Raw genomic sequence first — 22,131 nt, forward strand, 5'->3', positions numbered from 1 at the left:
GTGTATGTATAAATTCTAATTCGCATCTTAAACGAACATTCTTGTTAGGGTATATGTATAAATTGACTGATCAAAATTGAAGAAACTTGCTATGTATATTGGATATACTATGATAACATTCATGGAAGTCGCTTCAGCGTTTTAGATCAGCTTATTACTAATTTGCATATTTAAAGAGTTTTCCTTATTAGGGGTACATATCTGAATCGACTCGATCAAACTTGATAAAACTTGGTATGTTTATTGTATTATCGAATGTCGTTTTAGTAAATTTAGATAAACTAATAACTAATTTGCATTTTAATGAATATTCCATATAAGACACATTAAATTAGAAATAATTGAATAAAGCTGACGAAAGTTGCTGTGTCAGCTGAATAATATCTTGCAGAACATTTCGACTTTGACTATGAAACATTTAATGTCTGTTCATGATTATTTATTAAACGTTATATCTAATCTTGTCCATTGACAAAGCACTTAAATTGTATTTCACGCACAAAAATCATTGTTTTTAGAATCCTTCCTAGGCAGTGTATTTCTTCTTATATCTATCAAAAACGCACTTGCTGTTTTATCACTTTCACCATTGTACGTTAATTGTCAGTTATCTCATTGGTCTGTGAGTAGAAATTTCTGGTCACAGGGATCACTCATAAATAATGAGAACAAAGACGGTAATATACTACCCTGCGATTCTATAAAATTTTATTATTTAACAATCATGTAATTTAACAAACTATGTAAACAAGGCAAATTCAAATCATGCGTTCATAATTTTTTTCCAAGACATAATAGTATCAGCTTATTACTTTTTTCTAAACATACTTTGTGATTTGTGACTGTTTTTATAATTCTGCAGCTTGAATGTGTATAGCGCCATTGTTAAAAAGTCAATCTCTTCCGATTTCAAAAATACGTGTAAAGGAAGCAGAAGTACGCAGAAAATTTAAAATCGTATTTTGTTTATTCTTTAGGTGAATGTGGAGATGACCAATTCCGTTGCTCGAATGGAAGTTTAGATGGAGTCTGTATTCCAATAACTTCAAAATGTAACAGAATTGCGGATTGTTATGATAGTGAGGACGAGAACGAATGTGGTAAGTGTTCTGTTAGTTGTACTGCACCAGTACACTTCAGACACGTCTAAACTAAGTAGTAATGCCAATACGAGGGCGAGAAAATACTTAATTGAAACTGTTCACTGCACTTATGGACATTTCAAAGAGAGTGTCGACCTTTATAGTTAAGGGGACAGTATAGCCCACAAATCTCACAAGATTTGAAAATCTCGTTCAGTCCCAGATTTAAGAGATGAGGTAGTGCACTCCACAAATCTGATGAGGTTTGGTAATATCACACCGCTCGAGATCTAAGAGCTGCCATGAACAATCTGGTAACTCAAGGTCGCGACTTCTCCTCCCACTAAAGACCCGTAGTTCGGTGTAAATAAACAATATAATTTTTTGCAGTGATACTTTTAAAGGATGTATACTGCCCACTTTACTACTAACCTTGCATTTGTACACGTCGTAATGTTCTAAGCAACACCCGAAGTTAAAGGGCGGTGGTCGTCGGAACGGTGCTCAAAGGTCGCTAGGTACGACCAATATAAACACAGTATCCTAGCTACGTGAAAGTTAATACATGTTTGCCTTAATGTACATCGTAAAATTTAAATGTCGCATCTATTTTGACATGATGCATATAGTGCATGAAATACATTTTTTTGTACACAAAAAAGTTGCACATGCGCAGTTCCGACGACCACTTCCCTTAAACACTAGTTAAATTGTACTGACTATTTGTCAACTTAAGAGTGGCGTTCCATTCCTTTTTAACTTTTAAAGCCTTGGTTCCGAGTTTCGGCGAAATAGAGTTTCTTAGTTCTGCTGAATGGTAAATATATGTTATATTGCCCTAGACAAAAGACAATCGGAATGTACAGAAATCTCAGGAAATCTTGTAAGAAATCGCCTGGACGAATTTGAACATGGACAAAAACGATCTCAATAATAATAATAATAATAATAATAATAATAATAATAATAATAATAATCAGAAGAAGAAGAAGAATATCGTTGATAATTCTTCACTTTCTTTTCAGTCTGCAAATCATCAGAATTCAAATGCGCTGACAATGGTAGATGTATACTACAAGACAAGAAGTGTGATGGCACAAATGACTGTGTAGATGGCTCTGATGAAGTTGGGTGCTTTGGTATGTATATTCGTTGTACTCCCTTAAAATATATATAATAGATATGTGTTGTTGTAGTATATTTGCCCTTTTTACTATACATGGAAAGAATATCAGGTTTATTGATTCCTCTCTTGTGTTAAGGTTCCGAGACAAGAAATTGACCTTTTTAATCTAACAATTCTCTGGTGGTTAATAAGCCCAGAACCCCCGTAAATTATGTATTTTCTGAAAGCCTAGATATAGGGAAACATTTTGGTAACCACAGTGTCAGCATTGTTTACATAACTATCACGTGACAGGTAATTTGCAAAACCTTTCAAAAATCGGTTTTCCCTATGGTTTTTTTAATACTTCAAAATATCTGACTCAAACTTGCTGGAATACAAACTGTCACAACGCTCTTCCAAACTGTGTCTCAGATTTTTTTATATCTTGCTTAGTTTTTTATTGAGCACAATTGTAAAGAAAATAACTAGGGTTAAATTCACCGCTCTGGAAGTTTTTCTGGCATAAAAATTGTCTAAGGACTTTAAAAAATTCTGAGACACACTATGGAAGGTCCTTAACTGTTGCTAGTATATAAATGGTAATGCTAAGTATAATCATACGTTGTTACATGAGAACATAACAGAGTTATACAAGTTAGCATATGACAACACCTACACCTACGCTAATTGTTTAAGCTGAAAGGATAGATACACTGGTCAAATGACAGGTTTTATCAAGCTTATAGATCTCAAAGACAACATTATGAATAATTGTAGCCTGCATGACGACTTCAATATCTATTTTAAAGTTTGCCACCATTAATTTAAATCATATTTTTGAGCGGTTTGATCATTTCAGTACATATTAATTCTTTAGCATTCGCCTAAGATAGCATATGGGCAGAGTTGTAATTTGAAGAAGTAGGGTTTTCCTCAATAGTGAGCTTTACGATACGTTCTCATCTCTCGCCTCATTTCAATTTAAATACAGTTTATATCGCTGTGCATTGCATTTTGAAGGTAAACTGAAGTTTGTACTCCTTTTCATTCATTTTATAAGACATGGAATATGCATTGGATATGCATTGAATCAAAATATGCATTTTTGACAATGTTGCTGCAGTTGTTGTTGTTGTTGTTGTTCTTTATGATGTTTTTGTTGTCGTTGTTACGGCTTCTGTTATTGCTACTCTTATTGTTGTCGTTGCTTCACAAAAGTATTAACATGACTGTCATTATCTCAAATAATCAACAAGCAACATTTTTTTTAAATATTAGAACTAATCATGATACTGGGTCACCGATTTCCTCTCCGACGAATAATACAAAGCAGCAAATGAGTGCGTTATGGTTATGTCTTTGTAATTGCAATGAGGGATCTATAATACTAGCAGAAGCCTCAGAGTAAATTTTGCAGAATGGATTAGAAGTGTTTGTGAGTGTTTGCACTGATCAAGCGATATTAAAATGTCATTGACGCCAGGCTTATACTTGATGTTATTTTTGTCTAATCATCATCAAGACGGCTGCCCAATTGACTTCATTGAATGCGATGACACAGTTTGCCTGGGTCACCAATACCGTTGTGATGGCTACCAACAATGCGAGGATGGAACTGATGAATATAACTGTCGTAAGTTTAAACGCTAACCACAAACTCAATTAACACATTTGTCATTTTGAAACTGAAGAAAAGGTACACATACGACGACAGGCGCGACTAAATTTTTTGCATTGTTGTGCTGTCGTACGTATTGAATGCCGATTCACTGCAATCCTATTAAAGACTTGACAGAAATTACAGGGTGGAAGTCTTATGTTTTTTTGGAGGGGTTGGTCACAATTTTTCGTGCAAGAATTTTTGAAGGGTCTTGAAAGTTTACACGTTTTTGAGGGATGGTAACAATTTTTTCCCAACTGTTAGAAGCCAAGCTATGGCCGATGTACGGCCCCGTCCATGAATATCAAATCTATTAGGCAAACTATTAACAATTTCTCCTAACAAAAAAGGTATATTTGTACTTGTACATATGTTTGGTAATTGACATAAATGTACTCACTTAGCATAGGGCGGTTACAAGTACACATGTGTACAAGAAATTTGATTTACGAATTCGCCATAAATGCAAACTCTCCCTCTTTTCTGATTTCGATATTTTCCATAATATTATAAAGGGTTCCATCCTTGGTGTCACGCCAGAAGTTTCAAGATTAGAAATTTTATTTCATCTGAAGATGAACGGTCGACGGTTGAACGGTCGACACATAGTCAATAATACAAGAAAGAATCAAATAGAATTAATTGTTACTTGCTTTATACATTAGCAAGAGTGGCCAAGCATTGCGTAAACATAAATTCCAACATCAAATTTACTTGATCACTAACTTATGTGCACAGTTCCCTTTGTCAGACCAGGGCAAGATAGATTTTCTGTTTAATTTGTCAAAAAGTTAGACATATAAATGGCAATTTTAGTACATTTTGCACTTACCACGACAATAACCTACCTTGTCGGATAAAGGACGTTTTATGCCGTTACTATCTTTGCCATAGAAAGTCCAATATTGCAAGTTAAAAATTTTTCTATCTGAAAGCTGGCAATTAGCATCTAGTTATTGACGCACAGGGCGCTTTTCTAAATCAATTCCAGCATTCTTAGCGTGAGTCCTCGTTCATATGCAGGACAGGTGTATATCTTTTTTAATCGTGATGGTAACGATATTTTGTATCAATGACAAGGTGGAAAATAATATTTACTTGGTAATGGCAGTGATATAGTTACTTGATGGAGAGTGAGAAAATCATACTTTGCACGTTTCGTATTTGTTTCTTCACAAGCACTCAAAAAACATGCCGGCGCCCAAGAATTTAGCCGTGTACACTTCCAGCTACTCCCGTAGTATACATTGAACCTGCGCATGCGTAGTCAGTTAGCCGCTGCTGCTCTCATAAGATTATTTCTGTTTTAATATCAGTTTGAAATCTGGAGAGGTTAACTTTAAAGTTCATGTACTAGACAAAGAACAGCAGTATAAGGACCTGGTTTGTGAGGTATGTTGTGGGTCGTAAAAACGACTAAGTATCAGTGTCTTTAAAGGGTAGATTAAGTATATCTACTCTCACAAATTAATCAATACACTGTACACCCCTCTCCTCTGTATCAATCTTGACGAAAGTTAGGGTCCAATAGAATTGCGAGTATCACCTTGATCAGATGATTGAATTAGGTGGTAACTTGTGACAATGCTAACATTATTTTCTTGAAAATCAAATATTATTAAAATATGATATCACAAACTTGCTTTTTTGTTCAAAATATTGATTCAGATTACTTCAATACACTATAATAACTACAATAAGATGTAATGTAGGCCAGAGCTTGCCCTTGATTTATACCAAATTTACATATCATTGAAAGTTTATCCATTTTTTGTCAGCATTGGTTGCTTGTGGTAAAGTCCTGGATACAAGGCAAAGTGGAAGTTTCACGTCTCCCAGATACCCGGATTTGTATTTTGACAACACCGACTGTATCTTCACCGTGGATGTAAGCACCTTCGGCAAAGGAATGGTCCAGTTTAAATTATTGATTTCAGACTTGAAGTCTGTCACACATGTTGTTATGACTTTCTGCAGGTATGCTGTCGAGCAGTATTTTAGTGCGAATTTCGAATAGTTCAACCTTGGATTCTTTCAGTATTCTGTATGATTTTGTACTCCAGCTGCCTCTGTCAGTTGACGAAAAGAGTGCTAACACCGAGGCGACGGTTGGATGTCCAACTCGCCATCTTATGATATGGTTAGTTTGAGATGCTAACATGGTGTTATCTCGTATAACAAGGCAACGTACTACTACCCGATGCTTCATTGGTTAATGTTAGTGGTACCTAAAAATGAAAATTGGCTTTTGCTCCTTTGTGATTGACAATAAATAACAAATGTCCGCACTTTAAACTACAAAGTTTCATACCAAATCCTTGTGTATTACACAGGTAGTAGTTATAGGATTAAAACGAAACGAAGGCAAATGTATAAACAGGGCGATAAAGTCCCGCGTGTCATGGAAAAAGTCGAACAGACCTCTTAAATATGACCAAGAATTGACAGAAAAGACAACCATTCAGAATATACACTGAAGCATGCGTGATACAATTTTACATAGCCCTTTGTCAATGTCCTTCTCATCATTGATCTTTGTGGCTAGAAAAATGAGTCTTTCAGTTTCCAACGTTACCAGTCAAGTCTCTCAGATATATGACAAATAGTTAAGTAGTGCTGAATCTTTGTTTTTCAATCATCAGGGGTTTTTTGCCGAATGACAACGGGTAGGATTATGTATTCAGTCACCATACGGTGTTTGAGTAAACTCAAAAAGTTATTCTCCTTTCTTTTGGAAAGGTACTCGCGGAATATAATCCTATCAGCTATCATCCTAGGTGAACAAACATTAAATTTTCAGCAGTAATATAAACAAGAAACAAGAAACTCGCGCCATGTTATTAAATTAATACTGGCCTATAGCAGCTTTCACATAAACCTTCTTCAATGTATTTTTTTGAAAGTTTGAAGATGGAAACACGCATCGCTTCTCACAGCTATATTGTGGCTACGATATACCAGACGCTTGGACTTCAGACACTGAGAAAGTCATAGTTAGGTTTAGGACTGACAGTTCAAGAGTTTACGGTGGATACAAGGTGTCTTACACAATGGTTGGATTCTCTCGAAATGAGAACGTTACAGGACCAGAGGGTAAGAGCAGTATTCTTTAGTCTATATCTTCTTACCTTGCTTTCTTTGTAGGTATGTATTTAACATTTCCCACAATGCCATGTTATATGTAATTTTCCTTCCTTCATAGCCCTAATTTGAGAGAAAATCATCATAGAAATGAGTAGAGATTAACGACACACACATTAATTGCTAGAAATCAAAATCCTCAATCTCAACATAAATGGATTCATTCCCAAGAATGTTTAGGTTCCATACGACAATCTCAGTCAGCAGAATGACTAGACTAAAAGGTTCCATCAAATATGCGGAGACCCATACACGCCTGGATCTTACAGTCCACAGAATGACCAGGTGTAAAATTCGTAACCTCCCGGAAACATGACGCTCAAATCAGGTGTGCACACTAGACCGATTGATTCGGATTTAAATCGCCTTCAATATGACATCCCTCTTCCAAAGTATCTAGCGTCAAAATTGAGAAGGTGTTCTAATATTTAAAGATACACTGTCACCTGTTCAAATTTTGTCACAGTTACCATGGAAAGAGAAAATCTAACCAATCGCATATTTTAAGCGGGCGACCGCTTTTTAAAAACATCGCCCTCACATGGGTATTTTGGATACCAATGGCAAGGAACGTCCCTTTGACCATATATGGGCATATTTAGATTACAGGTGACTGTATACCTTTAAAAACACATTATACATCAAAGGATCCTTGTAAAACACTTTGAAGTCGCAGTCAATCAATCAATCAACCATTTTGTTTCATAACAGTTGACACAGGCCCAGAGAGAAAAAAAGTGTTACAGAGACTAATTAGTTAACGGACAGAGGATCCACTCTTCGTTTCATTGCAAAGTAAATGAATGAGGCTAAGTTGCTTAAAGTAAGTCACATTACTTGCGCTCACCAGTGGAATAAACTTCTCGAATGACGGATGGTACAAAACCAGTTTGGTAACGATTTACTGCGAAGATCTCTCAAGAATGGACAGACAGAGAGAAAATATTTTGGAATATTTTGAGCTTCGTCATCAACATAAACACCTTCACAACCGACCTTATTAGTGTACGCGACAAGTTCATTGATGAACAAAGAAAATAGGAAAGGGCTTAGCATACAGCCTTGCCGTGTTCCAATGGCGCATTCAAAAAAATTATTCTCTAATATTTATCTTCGTTCACCTCGAAAAATACTCGTGACGTAATGACCGTGTCACCACGAGTCAAAGTTAACACATTCACAAGCCAAGAATTGATTATTTTTTGTAAAGTACAAGAAGTCTTCCATAATGATTCCGCTTTTAAACTTTTGAACTATTTAGCATTGATATGCATACGCCGTGAGCAAGTTGTCAATCATTTCAAGTCGTCCGTCACTAGAGCGAGGAGCACCGCCTTCACGTTCATGTCTGGAGCAAATGCCAGACAACCTTTCGGTCTACACGTACCTTCAGCAAATTTATACACTATCAAAGATAGCATTGGCCTAGAAATTTACCTCTGACAAAGTTACGCTATTTTCGGGAACAAAAATCGACTGAACCTCGACAGCGCGAACACTGTGTAACGCCGCGCCTTACCCTGATTACAATGCTTACAGAACCCACGGTAAATTAAAGAGACCAGCTTCGAGTTCGTTGTTTCCGCAAATTATTCACGTAATTCCTTAGGAATATACAGGCGGTACACTCTTGTGTTTTCATTGTTCGGATTATTATTGTCGCAGTCTATGAAAATATCGATTTCATAACATGACTTTTGGAGGCCTAGACACCGCACTTGACCCTTGTTGCAGTGGAAACCGTATGTCTAGTGCGTTGAAACACGGTCCCTCAATCGTCCGTTCGCACGGGTCCGTTACTTCCCACTAACTACTCTGTTTTCGGGAAGCATCCAGCTGCCCGGACAAGAGACCTTGGCAAGCGAAGATGCGGTCCCTCTAGAGGGACCGCGGTCGAAACTTTAGGCGTCGGCGGGGTCTCTACGAATACGAACACGGGAACGCGACACGTCGCATCGTGATCGGTACTGATTAAACAGGTAATCAGTACCGATCGGGAAGCGACGTGTCGTGTGCCTGTGAATACGCCCCCCCCCCCATCATCATAAAACTAAAACACAAGGACTCAAATTTGCCAAATGGATGTATTTTTGCGATAAGCTAATAATCATGATTAATTTTAACGATATTTTCACGTCAGACACATTTTAATCGTGGGAGAAATATCGGCCGCCATGTTGTTTGTATACCTTGACAAGCACACGAAGATCGACGCAAAAAAGGTCCGACGCACCAACCAAAATTGATGACATAGACGCGGTTTGACGTGACGTAATACGACCAGAAAATAAATCCCGTATTTTTTGTTAGAAGACGACAAACTTGGCTCGTGCATGTGATAATAGCCTTTATTCATAAGCAGTATGAGTTTCGTCAAAAATTTATTAATTTCCGAAAACGACATTACGGTAAATGTATATGGTCGATACTTTAACATGACAATCTACAAAACTGACAATACTGGAAGGTTAATAGTATGATATTCCATCAAATAAAAATTCTTATCTCAGAAATTTTTGGTGTAATAATTGCAAATTAGGTCAAAAATAAAATATTCCATTCAGTTAAACAGCTTTTTCATTTACATTAGTCTTTATACTGTTCAAAGTTATACTTTTGTGTCATTGTACGATAAAATGTGAAAATTTCATTCACTCCGTGAACTTGAAATTAATGGTTTTATATATTGATTTTAAGTGATTTTAAAGAAAAACTGACTTCTCGTCCTACATTTGTAGAAAATCAAGCACGGTGACCCAATCTTTTTTCTCTTAAATTTGATTATTCTCATATGCCAGAATTTAAAAATCCTTGTAACTGTTAAGTCTTCTATATGTGTTGTTCTCTGGACTGATCTTGTGCACAAATATGTTTCACTGTAAATTGGGCGTCCTATGACCCAAACTTTTCTTCAACTACATCAGAGTCAGAACTATCACTGTCACTGACGGTATTCAGTGACAGTGACACTGCTCGTAGCAGGGCATTGGCTGTATGACTTTGTATTTTGACAATATTTTTGATCAGTTAATACAACTGCGTTGTTCTACAGCTCCTTACAGCATGTTGAACGGTCCAGTTTTCAGCTTGCCAATACAGCCTATGTACATGTACCGTGCATATTTATCAGCGACAAAAATATAATATCTTTCATTCTCAACTGCAATATGAGCTTTGTTGACAAACTGTATTGTGTTTCAGCACGATGTGGAGAGACACAAAAAACTATATTTGATACATTGCATAAAAATATTGGAAAAAATTATCAACAGTTGCAGCTTCTGCCCCGTTACAAGGTCAACTTGTCATTTTTACGAGAACTTAATGGCATTCATACATTTTTAGATTTTTTGAGATGAAAGTCATAAAATGCGACATAATTGTTCTAGATTTTGTTGGATTATTACTAACATTAGAACCATTGGATGACATAAAAAAATGTTGGGAACCAAAAAAGTTTCAGGCCCCTCCCCCCTTGTAGGCAGAGCAATACTTTCAAGTCCCCTCTCTACTACCCCTACAATTTTCGAATCCCCCACCGAATTCCTCTAGCGGCCCCCACCAATTTTTGTGAACGCAGCCTTAGTACACTGTATTGGTGAGTTCGTTATCTTACCAAATGATCTGTCACCCCCCACTGGATTTCTGAGAGATTTCCGATTTAGCGCGTTAGTACTCTGACTCTCTTTTTGTGAGGGTTGAAAAATTGTTTGCTTTTTGAACGGAGACCTCAGCGTTTTTCGTACTTCCGGAGGAGAGCTGTCATATTTATACGCTTTTATATCTTGCTCTGAGGTAGATCAATGTAACGAAAGGGAGTTCGACTGTTATGGCAATGCAACGTTGTGCATCAACCAGTACAAGACATGTGACACCGTTGAAGACTGCCTTGGAGGCTACGACGAAGACTTGAACTGCTCTGGAAAAAGTAATGCAATCTATTTCTGTGAATGACTTTCAAAAAGGAAAATCTACAATTTCTTCAGAGTACTTCCAATATTTTTGAAGCGGTATCTTGATTTGCCCGCTTTTCTCTACTCTTTCCCGCTTCACCTTTGTGGTCCACTTTTGTTACATGATCTAACTTTTAGTGTCGATCATATTACTCTCCAGTTTACACGAAGGCTAATGTATTCAGAGACGGTTGGTATGATGACTATTTACACATCTCGAGCGACAAGAGGCTCTTCGATGATTTCCGCCGTAACTATTACCAAGACAACCGCTTCGAGCGGGTGAAAGGTGAACGCCCGCCGGATTGGCGGGGGTTCATGACCTTCAGTTCCACGCCGGATTTCAGCGACCTGACGAATGTCCTCAAGCTGAGCAAAGACGAGGTTCACAAGTACGGACACCAGCTAGAAGATTTTGTGCTGCAGTGTACGTACGATGAGAAACCATGCAACATAAGGTAATGTTAAAATATTAGAGTTATGCACTCAAGTCTCAATTTTAGATATACCCCTCACTTCTATGAGTTATTGGACACGAGTTTTCTGTTCTTTGGTATTTTAATTTTCAACTGTACTAAATGAATGTGTTTGCAGGGTGATGTAGGGCAATAATAATTGCGACTTTAAAAACTAAAATTTGCAATACGAGAATATGGGATTGTGCCTGTGAAACATGCTTAAGTGCGCCCTCATGTTTGCGCTCGGACACAGTCAATTTTTCAATAGAGAGCACCATCCCTTAGACTGAAAGATCCGTCGCTCGAGGGCGCTCTCCCCACCCCCGCAGGCGGTAGAAGTTGCAACTGAAAAATGACCTTAGGCAGCTCAGAACGGCGTAAACATGCATGTGCACAACATTCAATGACGTCACAAATTATTTCAAAACAGTCCCAGTCCGCATACCAATCTGCCCTGAGGGCACCAATATATATGAGCTGCCTTCAGGACAGACAGACATTTCCTATCTTTACAGCGCATTGCTTACAGTATATCTACCTATCTGCCCTGAGAGCAACAATATAACCAGAGTTGCCCTCAGGGCAGACATACATCGAGAGCAACAATATAATCAGAGCTGCCCTCAGGGCAGACACATTTCCTATCCTATCGACCATATCTGCCCCGAGGGCAGCCATAGATTTCCTATCCTATCTATTAATCTGCCGTGAGGGCAGCAATATATATGAGCTGCGCTCAGGGCAGACGTACATTCCTTATCTTTACAGCATTGCATACGGTATATCAAAGCTGCCCTCAGGGCAGATTTACTAGACAGACATAGGGTACTTGCCCGCGCTTACGTTGACGTGGACTATTTTCAAATAATTTGTGACGTCATTGAATGTTGTGCATATGTTTACTCAGCTCTGAGCTGCCCTAGGGTCATTTTTCAGTTGCAACTTCTGCGGCCTGCCGCTTGCCGCCTTGAGAGCGCCCTCGAGCGACGGATCTTTCAGTCTTACCATCTCTCGGCCAAGCAAGAAGTTGTGACGTTGCCTTTGTTTAAGTTTTTTCTTGCATATTCACACAGAGTTATCGACTCTGGTAATTGTGACTCACCTATCTTAATGCACCTGATATTGTTATGTTTTCAACATCAAAAATTGATTTTCAAAATCGTCTCGAAAATTAAAAATTGACGCTTTACAGTTAACACAGATAAGTGGTTTTCCATAGATCAAAAATTTTCTTAATGATGCTTTATTATTCAATCTAGGGAGAGAAATTAACATAATGAATTTATATAATAATTCGCAATTAATTTTTAGCAAATTTAGCAAAATAAAAGAAGTTTTGAAAGCTTTAAAGCAACAAAGGACTTAACTCGTTGTTTTCTCTAATGCCAAGTAAGAAATAAAGTTTCTTCTGTGTGTACTGTCAATGTTATCTTTCTTCAACAACTTGATTAGACCATTTCTGACTTACATTTCAATAAAAGACTTACATTTTTCAATGACGTATGAAGGTAATACTGGACCACAGGTTGGGGATTTGTATCTAAGATCCTTATGTTTATTTCTTGGAAACAATGAAAACAAATTCCTTTGATACTGTACTCACAGATTTACTTTTATCTGGAAAAGAAATTTAGATTGCATCACTGAATCCCCTGTAAAACTCTGTCCTAAAATTTGTTCACTTAATATTATACATATGATCATATATATATATATATATATATATATATATATATATATATATATATATATATACTTTTCCATTGTAGTCAAGATTTTTACACATTTCAAGATCATATGTACGGAAATTGTTTCAAATTCAATCATGGGAAAGACGGGTTACCAGTGTTCCATGCAACCAGGCCTGGCAGCAATTACGGTAAGTGGATGAAAATTATGACGTCTACTAAAGATTGCTGTATCCAGTGTTGTAGCTTGAACTAGCCATTGTCGTGTTTAAAGTATCTCATATTGACGTCGAAAAAACTTTAAAAATATGGCAGTCATCTTTAGTAATAAGACAATGTATTTTTGGCGGCCAGCTATGTGATTTGAAGACTGTGAGGTGTGAAATGCCAAATCACTGATATCAAATACACAGCTTTATATATGGCAATATCCGCAGGTACGCGCCTGACGGAATCGTTTTGGAATTAAATGAATTAAATTTCTGTATCAATTACGCAGAGTGGCCCATCACAATATACAAAAGATGGAAAGGAAAATAGCTTATTCTATTCAGTATTTTACTCCTTGTATTTCTTGGCATCCATTTTCCTCTCTGATTGTTGGCAGGGTTATTTTCATAAGTCCCCTGTAAGTTCTTTCCAAATTTGTCAAAGCCGTGAATGGAATATCAAATGTACGCGATGCACTTAGAGAGGTGAACCGTCTGCCTGTCTTTTTTAAACGAATTTCAGTATTTTGGTATCGTTCATTAGAACACAACAAATTATCTTTACCGCTGGCAACCTTATTTAACATATTCATCTTGTTTGCATGATATAAAATGCAAAATCACAACTGGTGATAAATGGGCTGCATTCTACTGCAATCTCGTACGTCTTTCTGACGATACGAAAGCGATTCAATTTCGGTCAACTCGCTCTTCTTTGTTTCACTTTGTAACTTGTGAACATTCACACTACGCTAGATTCTGTCTGAAGTGTGATACGGTAGCTTTCACAAGAGTGTTTCTGTGTACAATACGCATGGTTTTTTTCAATCCACAGAAAATATGCCGATAAACGAAACATAAAAGCTACTGACTAATTAATGGGGGTTTAAGTGATCGGTGTCTACCAAGACAAGAGCCTGTGTTGTGGTTTTTGTAAATAATTAGTAATGCCACTTTTTCAGACCAAAATCTTTTTCTGTGTTTTTCTAGCAAATTTTAACTGAGGCGGCAACCAAGATGTTTAAATGATAAATAATTTCGTTTGTATTTTAGTTGGTAGCGTCTGTAATTCACAAGCAAATGTCAAAGATAAAATGGCATTTAATGAAAAAAGCTTAAGTTTGTTTTCCGTTTGTGCCAGTTCCATCATACTCCGCTTCTTTCAAGGCTTGCCTCGCAGCTACGGGTCTCAAGTAACAAGTCCATATTGATGATTATTGATATGTCATGCTCTCTGTTATCTTCACGTTCAACTACGCAGGGTTAAAACTGACACTGTTCCTAGAGCAGTCGGAATACATCAGCATTTACGGACGAGATGCCGGTGCGCGTGTGAACATCGTGCCCTACGACGTTCCCAGTTTCCCTTTCATCGAGGGAATAACTATCAAACCGGGTACAGTCACTTCACTTGCGATACGTGAGGTTGGTATTTACTTTTCTCTCCGCTTATTGTTAGCTGACAACAGGATTGAGACACTTGCAAGGTACATTAAACTCTCAGAGCTGGTATTTTTCACCTAATTTTGTAACCATTTCCGTTGTTTTTATGATATTAACGATTTCCGTTTTTGTGCCATTATTCGTTCATATATGACAGCATGTAATTACAAGATTACCTGATCCTTATGGAGATTGCAAGGGTGATCAAAATACCAAGCAAGGAGACAATGCTTATTCTGGTAGTGATTATCGATACAAGGTTGAGGTATGAAGATCTTCCGGTTTCTTCAAAAGCTGTTAACCAAGTTAATTATACGCTTTGTAAAATTACTGTGCGTTTTTTTTCAAAAAACATGATAATGGGCAAATCGTGTCACGGAACCTTGAACTATCATACGACATATGTTTGAAGAACGGAAAAGTATGACTGAGTTCAAATCAGAATTTATTAACAAGTATTTTATCAATTAAGATAATTGGCGTCTCGAAAGTGAAAGGCTTAAACTTTTGTTCAAACTTTCCTCGGACAAACTTTCAACAATTGTCTTTCAAAATCAAGCATAAAAATGGGGGGATACGGTGCAAATGTTGGTACTAACAAAACAAAATTACCCAATATTTACTGACACTTGAAATTCAAAGGGGTCACTGCCCATGTTGTAACTCGAGGGGTCGATTTTCACAAAAATAAGCCTGGGAAGTTTATTTGCTCCACGAGCTTCACAGTGAGTCCACACAGAACATTGTAAACGTTTGAGATTCAGAATATATATCCCGAGGTCCTCTCTACATCCATTTCCAATGAGCTTCTTAATACCTTACTTTAACTTAAGCAATAAGAATCTTATAAAAGAATTTCCGTTGAATCATCGAAGTGAATAGATTGTCGAAGTTTTCAAACATTTGACGTATAAGTCGTTTACTGGACAGTATTGCCATTACTGTGTAATCAACTATACAGCCAATGAGATACCTTGTACTCTGATGTATCGAACACATAAAATCACATCTACTGAAAGGATAAATGCTCTTTGCTCACGTGTCGAAAAAGAATGGTAGTCGTCAACTGATTACTTTAATTTTATTAGTTGCTGATATCATATTATCATAATTGTCACTCAATGTAGCTCAGCCAAGTGTCGATAGCTGCATGATTAATCAGTCTAGAGAGCCATCTGGAAGTCTCGTTTTCTTACTGACTATTATTGAACAATATTCCAGGCCTGTCAAGACTATTATCTTCATCATAAAATAGTCCAGGAATGTGGATGCTCTCAACATTTCAGGTTTGAAGGAATACCACCATGTTCTCTACTCAACAAAACACAAGGTAAGCGAGTAATGACTTCATCGACTTCTCAGGTTATGACAACGATTGTTTTCGTGTTATCTTGTTCATGGTTTGCCGCTTCTGCATGACTATAGAATTAACGGCTGTGCCAAATGTCCCCAACAATACCTATGTGTGTCATTCCGACCGACCCATAAACACATGTTGGTCCGGTCGTACAGCCTGTACATTTTATTTAAGAAGCGTCGGTCAAATTGTCATATAATTTGGTACAGAGCATAACCATTGGAACATCTAGATGTGACTTACAGATCTTTACTTTGACCGACGTCAATGTCACTTCCGTTCTACAAAAAAAGTGTTTCCGTGCTAGAGGGAAAATCTTCAAATTTCGTAAGATTCAACTTGTTTCTGTATCCGTCCAATCTCTGAAGACAGTAAGTTTATTTCAGAATCTTTCAGACCGACTGATTATGTTTACAGGCCTTTTAGGAAAAATGAAAGTATCAACAGTTTCGAGGTATCGTGATGATCATGATGATGGAATTGAACACACTGTGTCTATTTTGTTATATATATATATATATATATATATATATATATATATATATATATATATATATATATATATATATATATATATATATATATATATATGTATAAGTGGTTATCACCATGAACGTGTCTCAGGTTTTTTCTCTGTTGTGTCTTTCCTTGTAGATTTATGTCAACAGCTGATTCATTTCCTTTTCCAAAAGAACCTGCTTGATTGCGGCTGTCATGTTCCCTGCTGGTAGGTTATATGATATGAATATCGAATGAGTCTTTTGACACAACTTGGTAGACTTTATCTCCCGTTGTCGTGTTTAACTTTTGTTTCCGTGTTTGCCTAGTGAGTAGTAACTGCAGTATACAGAAACGGATAATCCTCAGCACCGCCAATGCAAAAAATCACTTCTCGTCGAGATGTGTGCATCCATAGAACATTTAAATAACGGTTGCAGTGCACGCAAGACAGGACTGATTCTCTGTAGCTCATCGTGCACGCTAAATACTGACTAAAGATATCTCACATTATTTGGGGGATTTTTTTGTGTTGTCTGGCAAGATTGCTTTATTTTATTGTGCTCACTGAAATACAATTCGTCTTTGCCCATGAGACAACTTGACGACTGTATCGCTCTGATCGTTTCCTACAGTGGACGACCGGTGACATACTGTAATGTGTGATCTTTACAACAAATGATATCATGTTTGAATCGGTATTTTCCCTTCTATTATCGAGAAATAGGATCTATAACCTTCATGTGAAGAGGATTAACCAAAATAAAGTCATAAAAAGTGATTTTGTCTGTTTATGCGCTATCAATGACATAATCATCACCACATAGTTATTATTATCTCGTCACCATCGTCATCCTTTTCTTGTCGTAATCAACACCATCATCATTTATCAATCATTACCAGCAACAGCAGCAACAATAACAACAACAACAATGACAACTTTAACGTCGTGTTTTTCTACAATATGCCTGTCCAATCGGTATCACAGTCTGCATCGTACGGTACTCTAACACACGCACAAACCACAGAGAGCGCAGTAACGGTGAATTTCATGATCCTCATTGCCATCACGGTGAATTTCATGATCCTCATTGCCATCATCGTCGTTTTCATTGTTATTGTTGTTGATGGCAATGATCACGACGACGACAGAGACCACGGCGATAATGATGATGATGAGGAGGAGGAGGAGGAGGAGGAGAATGATGATGCTGATGTTAATGATGTCGCTGTTCTTGCTGTGCATGACTATTAATCAATTATTATCATCATCATTATTATTAGTGTCAGTAATCTTCGCACTGCTCCCATCATGAATACACAATAAACGGCTCCTAAGGTACTGAATATATGTAAAGGCATCGAAAAATTTTATATTAACACAGGGACAAATGCTACACGTATACAACATCACAGTCCTCGTGGCCTGCGGAAGTGTACCTAGTAAGTTTTGCTGTCTCAACGACTATAAAGCATGAAAACAGTACTGAAAATGCATCATCTGTGATATACCCTGCATCAATACACAAAAAGGAAGACATCGCGGAAAAACTGTAAAATTAATAAGATACATAGTTCACCAAACTTTGCACAAATGAAATATTTAAGTGACAGAGATTGCTGTGGGTAACTATTTCAGTGTAGATGTGCCTGAAATTCGAGAATTCAAAGTGACTATTTGAAGGCATTTTGTTTGTATTGTTCTAGAAACCTTTGCTGAGATCCTTGCAGTCGACAAAGAGAAAAACACGAAACATAAATGACATGGTGAACGCCAGGTGAGTGTTAAAATGTATGAAAATTTATTTGAGAATGAAGTATCAGTCCATACTATAGAAATATGAACATGAGGATAATGCTATGTGTACACGGTACATTGGACAACAGGTGAGCGCAGCGCTGGCGTTGGGATCGAATTGTGAGGCGTGAGGCCTGTATCACCCCTATTTGTAACAATCAACCCTATTTGTAACAAAATTTAATTTCAAAAAAACTTTGCCATATATCTTGAAATATTAATGAAATATGCATATTTGTATGTTTGAGGGCAATTTTCTTTTTTTTCCTTGTCAAAACTCATTTTTCCGAAACTGCTTTTGTTACAAATTGGGTTGATTGTTACAAATAGGGGAGACATATGTCAACCCTATTTGTAACAATCAACCCTATTTGTAACAAAACCTAAATTTCAAAGAAACTTGGCCGTATTTGATGAAATCTTGATGAAATGTACATATAGGTATGTTTCGGGGGCAATTTTCTTTGTTTTCCTTGTTGAAACTCATTTGTACGAAAATGCTCGTGAGATTAACTTTCGTTGTGCAGGTTGCCTAGTATAAGAGGCCTACTCGTAACATATTATCGAGTTGTGCAGATACATGCCAAAGGTTTTTTCGGGGCAATTTTCCCCAATTTCGGTCGAAAATGTTAAAAATCTTGTTTTCTGACCGAAATCATACTAAACCTATATGGGGTTAACTTTTGTTACAAATTGGGTTGATTGTTACAAATAGGGTTGACGTGTCAACCCTATTTGTAACAATCAACCCTATTTGTAACAATCAACCCTATTTGTAACAAAGTTTAACCAATTTGTGACAAAAGCTAATTTTCAAAAAAACTCGGCCGTATTTGATGAAATCTTGATGAAATATACATATTAGTATGTTTTGGGGCAATTTTTATTTTTTCCTTGTCGAAACTTATTTTTTCCGAAAATGCTCGTTAGATTAACTTTCGTTGTGCAGGTTGCCTAGTATAAGAGGCCTACTCGTAACATATTATCGAGTTGTGCAGATACATGCCAAAGGTTTTTCGGGGCAATTTTCCCCAATTTCGGTCGAAAATGTTAAAAATCTTGTTTTCTGACCGAAATCATACTAAACCTATATGGGGTTAACTTTTGTTACAAATTGGGTTGATTGTTACAAATAGGGTGACGTGTCAACCCTATTTGTAACAATCAACCCTATTTGTAACAAAATTTAACCAACTTGAAACAAAACCTAATTTAACTACAAAACTTGGCCGTATTGATGAAATCTTGATGAAATGTACATATTAGTATGTTTTGGGGCAATTTTTATTTTTTCCTTGTCGAAACTCATTTTTTCCGAAAATGCTCGTTAGATTAACTTTCGTTGTGCAGGTTGCCTAGTATAAGAGGCCTATTCGTAAGATATAATCAAGTTGTGCAGATAGGTTTGTTTCGGGGCAATTTTCCCCAATTTCGGTCAAAAATGTTAAAAATCTTGTTTTCTGACAGAAATCATACTAAACCTATATTTGGTTAACTTTTGTTACAAATTGGGTTGATTGTTACAAATAGGGTTGACGTGTCAACCCTATTTGTAACAATCAACCCTATTTGTAACAATCAACCCTATTTGTAACAAAGTTTAACCAATTTGTGACAAAAGCTAATTTTCAAAAAAACTCGGCCGTATTTGATGAAATCTTGATGAAATATACATATTAGTATTTTCGGGGGCAATTTTCTTTGTTTTTTCCATGTCGAAACTCATTTAACTACTCATTAGATAAAATTTTAGGCGCGCAGGTTTTTAGGGATAAAGGCCTCCATCTAACAGGTAATCATGTTTTTCAGATACATGCCAAAATTTGGTGGGCGGCATCAGTCACTAATTTTGGTCAAAAATGCAAAACAAATCTTCTTTACTGACAGAAGTCATACTAACCCTATTTGTATCAAAAGTTAACGCTATTTGTAATTCGTAAAACCAAAAAAAAATTTTGCTCTTCATAACATGGTTTCAAAACAGGGCAGGTAGGTCGGCTGGTTTTTTTCCCCTATATTTTCTTTTAAATATGCACTTTTCAGGGGTCCAGGGCGATCTAATACTTACCACAACATTTCCAGAAAAAGCGTATCATACATATTAAAGGACGTCGACGTCCCAAGCAAAAATCAAATATCAGGTGACGAACACGTGATTTTACGGGGGGTTTTCTGTCTTTTTGTTACTTCCGTGTTTACGTTGCGCTAAAAAGTTTTGGGTCGCAGGCAAAAAAATAGGGTAGGTCGGGTTATCGGAACACGACAACTTTTTCTTTTGCCTATCCTATCCATCTGCAGGCCACCGAGACTTTGGTCGGCCTCTGTAAAGGATGCTTCATAGTAACTTAAATCATCATCAAACTTTAAATTTTAAAAACTTTCAATCACGTCGGCCTTGAGTTCGATATTTTCCTCCTTCAGTCGTATTTTTCTCAATATTACCTCAATAATAATGCCGTACAGCAATGGCAATGCCGTAAAATCGATAATTTTATCAAGCTTCAGCAGCCGAAAACCACATGGAATTAAGGCAGAAAGGACCCATCATGTAGTTACTCATAATCCAAGCCAGGCACAGATAGGTGAGACACTACACATATGGTGTCCAAAGCTAGATAGTGGAGTCGTTTATGTTCCAGATATCTTCGATCTGGTATTTGACCTTATAGTATCGGTCACCCAAATAACCGAGTAGTTTAGAATATCACAAAAAATATAATCAAGTGCATTGTTTTAGAATTCGAGGGACAGATACTTCTGGAAGTGAGTAATCATAATTTTATTGAATGTTATCGTGATCCCTATGAACATAAAAAGTAGAGATGAAACGTGATTCTGAAGAGTATTCAGAACGAAAATCTCCGAATCTAAAAAGTGGTGCGGCCGATGCAGATAATAACATCGTTTATGATAGTCTACCTCTTGAGGTTTATGATACGATTTATGCCATGCACTTGACTCATCCCTTCATCAAAGGTCATAGGGTTACTTATCCATCAGCGCTCGGCAGCAACATCGAGTGGGAAATTACCCTTGTGTCTCTGTCTCCCAGTTAATTGTCAGTGAAAATCTCCCTACAGCTGGTTATACAAACTGACGAATATTCAATTTGGATATTAAAATGGTGGTAGACTTCATGACACTACTTACACTGATAATGCATTCAACATTTAAATTTACAGTTGAGAAATACCTAAAAAAACAACATATTCCGACGTTGAAATATTTCAGGGCTCAAAGCAAAACTAAGAAATCATTCTTGATATTAAAACAAATGCAAAACCAACCGGAACGTTCCAATGCCTGCTCAGAGGATCACCCAAAAACAACCTTTAAGGGACCCATCAAAGGCGAAATTCTTAGATACTCGCCTACATGCAATACCCAATCGATTTCAAGAGAAAAGAAGAATTCTTCACAAGCAAATTGACAGACACAATATGCACGGCAAAATAAACCAAACAGAAACCATACTCAAAAAAGTAAATAGAAAAACAAACAATCAAACATTCACAACATAAAATGACTTGATCTTCACAACAACATTTAGGCTCAACACATATCAAAACAAAGGATAAAAAAGAAAGCCCGTCAAAATATTTGGAAGAACTTGATAAGTGGGAAGCAATTAAAACCCTTTTGCCGAAACAACCAACAAGAGCCTACAATAAAAACAAGTGTATAAATTAAAGCAGCGGCATTGAGGGTTCAAATGAATCCAAACAAATGCCAAGGC

General features: G+C 36.9%; 1 protein-coding gene across 1 annotated transcript in view; it reads left to right on the forward strand.

Moving 5' to 3' along the window:
* The window catches only part of LOC139141225 (degenerin mec-10-like), a 33,397-nt gene that overhangs the window by 5,578 nt on the left and 5,688 nt on the right, over positions 1 to 22,131 (forward strand). Inside the window, exons 4-16 of the mRNA XM_070710850.1 lie at positions 978 to 1,100; positions 2,108 to 2,221; positions 5,629 to 5,738; positions 6,754 to 6,943; positions 10,791 to 10,919; positions 11,105 to 11,402; positions 13,172 to 13,281; positions 14,561 to 14,724; positions 14,900 to 15,007; positions 15,964 to 16,072; positions 16,754 to 16,826; positions 17,983 to 18,040; positions 18,305 to 18,375. Of these exons, the coding sequence (XP_070566951.1) occupies positions 978 to 1,100; positions 2,108 to 2,221; positions 5,629 to 5,738; positions 6,754 to 6,943; positions 10,791 to 10,919; positions 11,105 to 11,402; positions 13,172 to 13,281; positions 14,561 to 14,724; positions 14,900 to 15,007; positions 15,964 to 16,072; positions 16,754 to 16,826; positions 17,983 to 18,040; positions 18,305 to 18,375 (1,657 nt within the window). The remainder of the gene's footprint in view (positions 1 to 977; positions 1,101 to 2,107; positions 2,222 to 5,628; positions 5,739 to 6,753; positions 6,944 to 10,790; positions 10,920 to 11,104; positions 11,403 to 13,171; positions 13,282 to 14,560; positions 14,725 to 14,899; positions 15,008 to 15,963; positions 16,073 to 16,753; positions 16,827 to 17,982; positions 18,041 to 18,304; positions 18,376 to 22,131) is intronic.

Source organism: Ptychodera flava, chromosome 9 (genome assembly GCF_041260155.1).
Source record: "Ptychodera flava strain L36383 chromosome 9, AS_Pfla_20210202, whole genome shotgun sequence".
NCBI lineage: Eukaryota > Metazoa > Hemichordata > Enteropneusta > Ptychoderidae > Ptychodera > Ptychodera flava.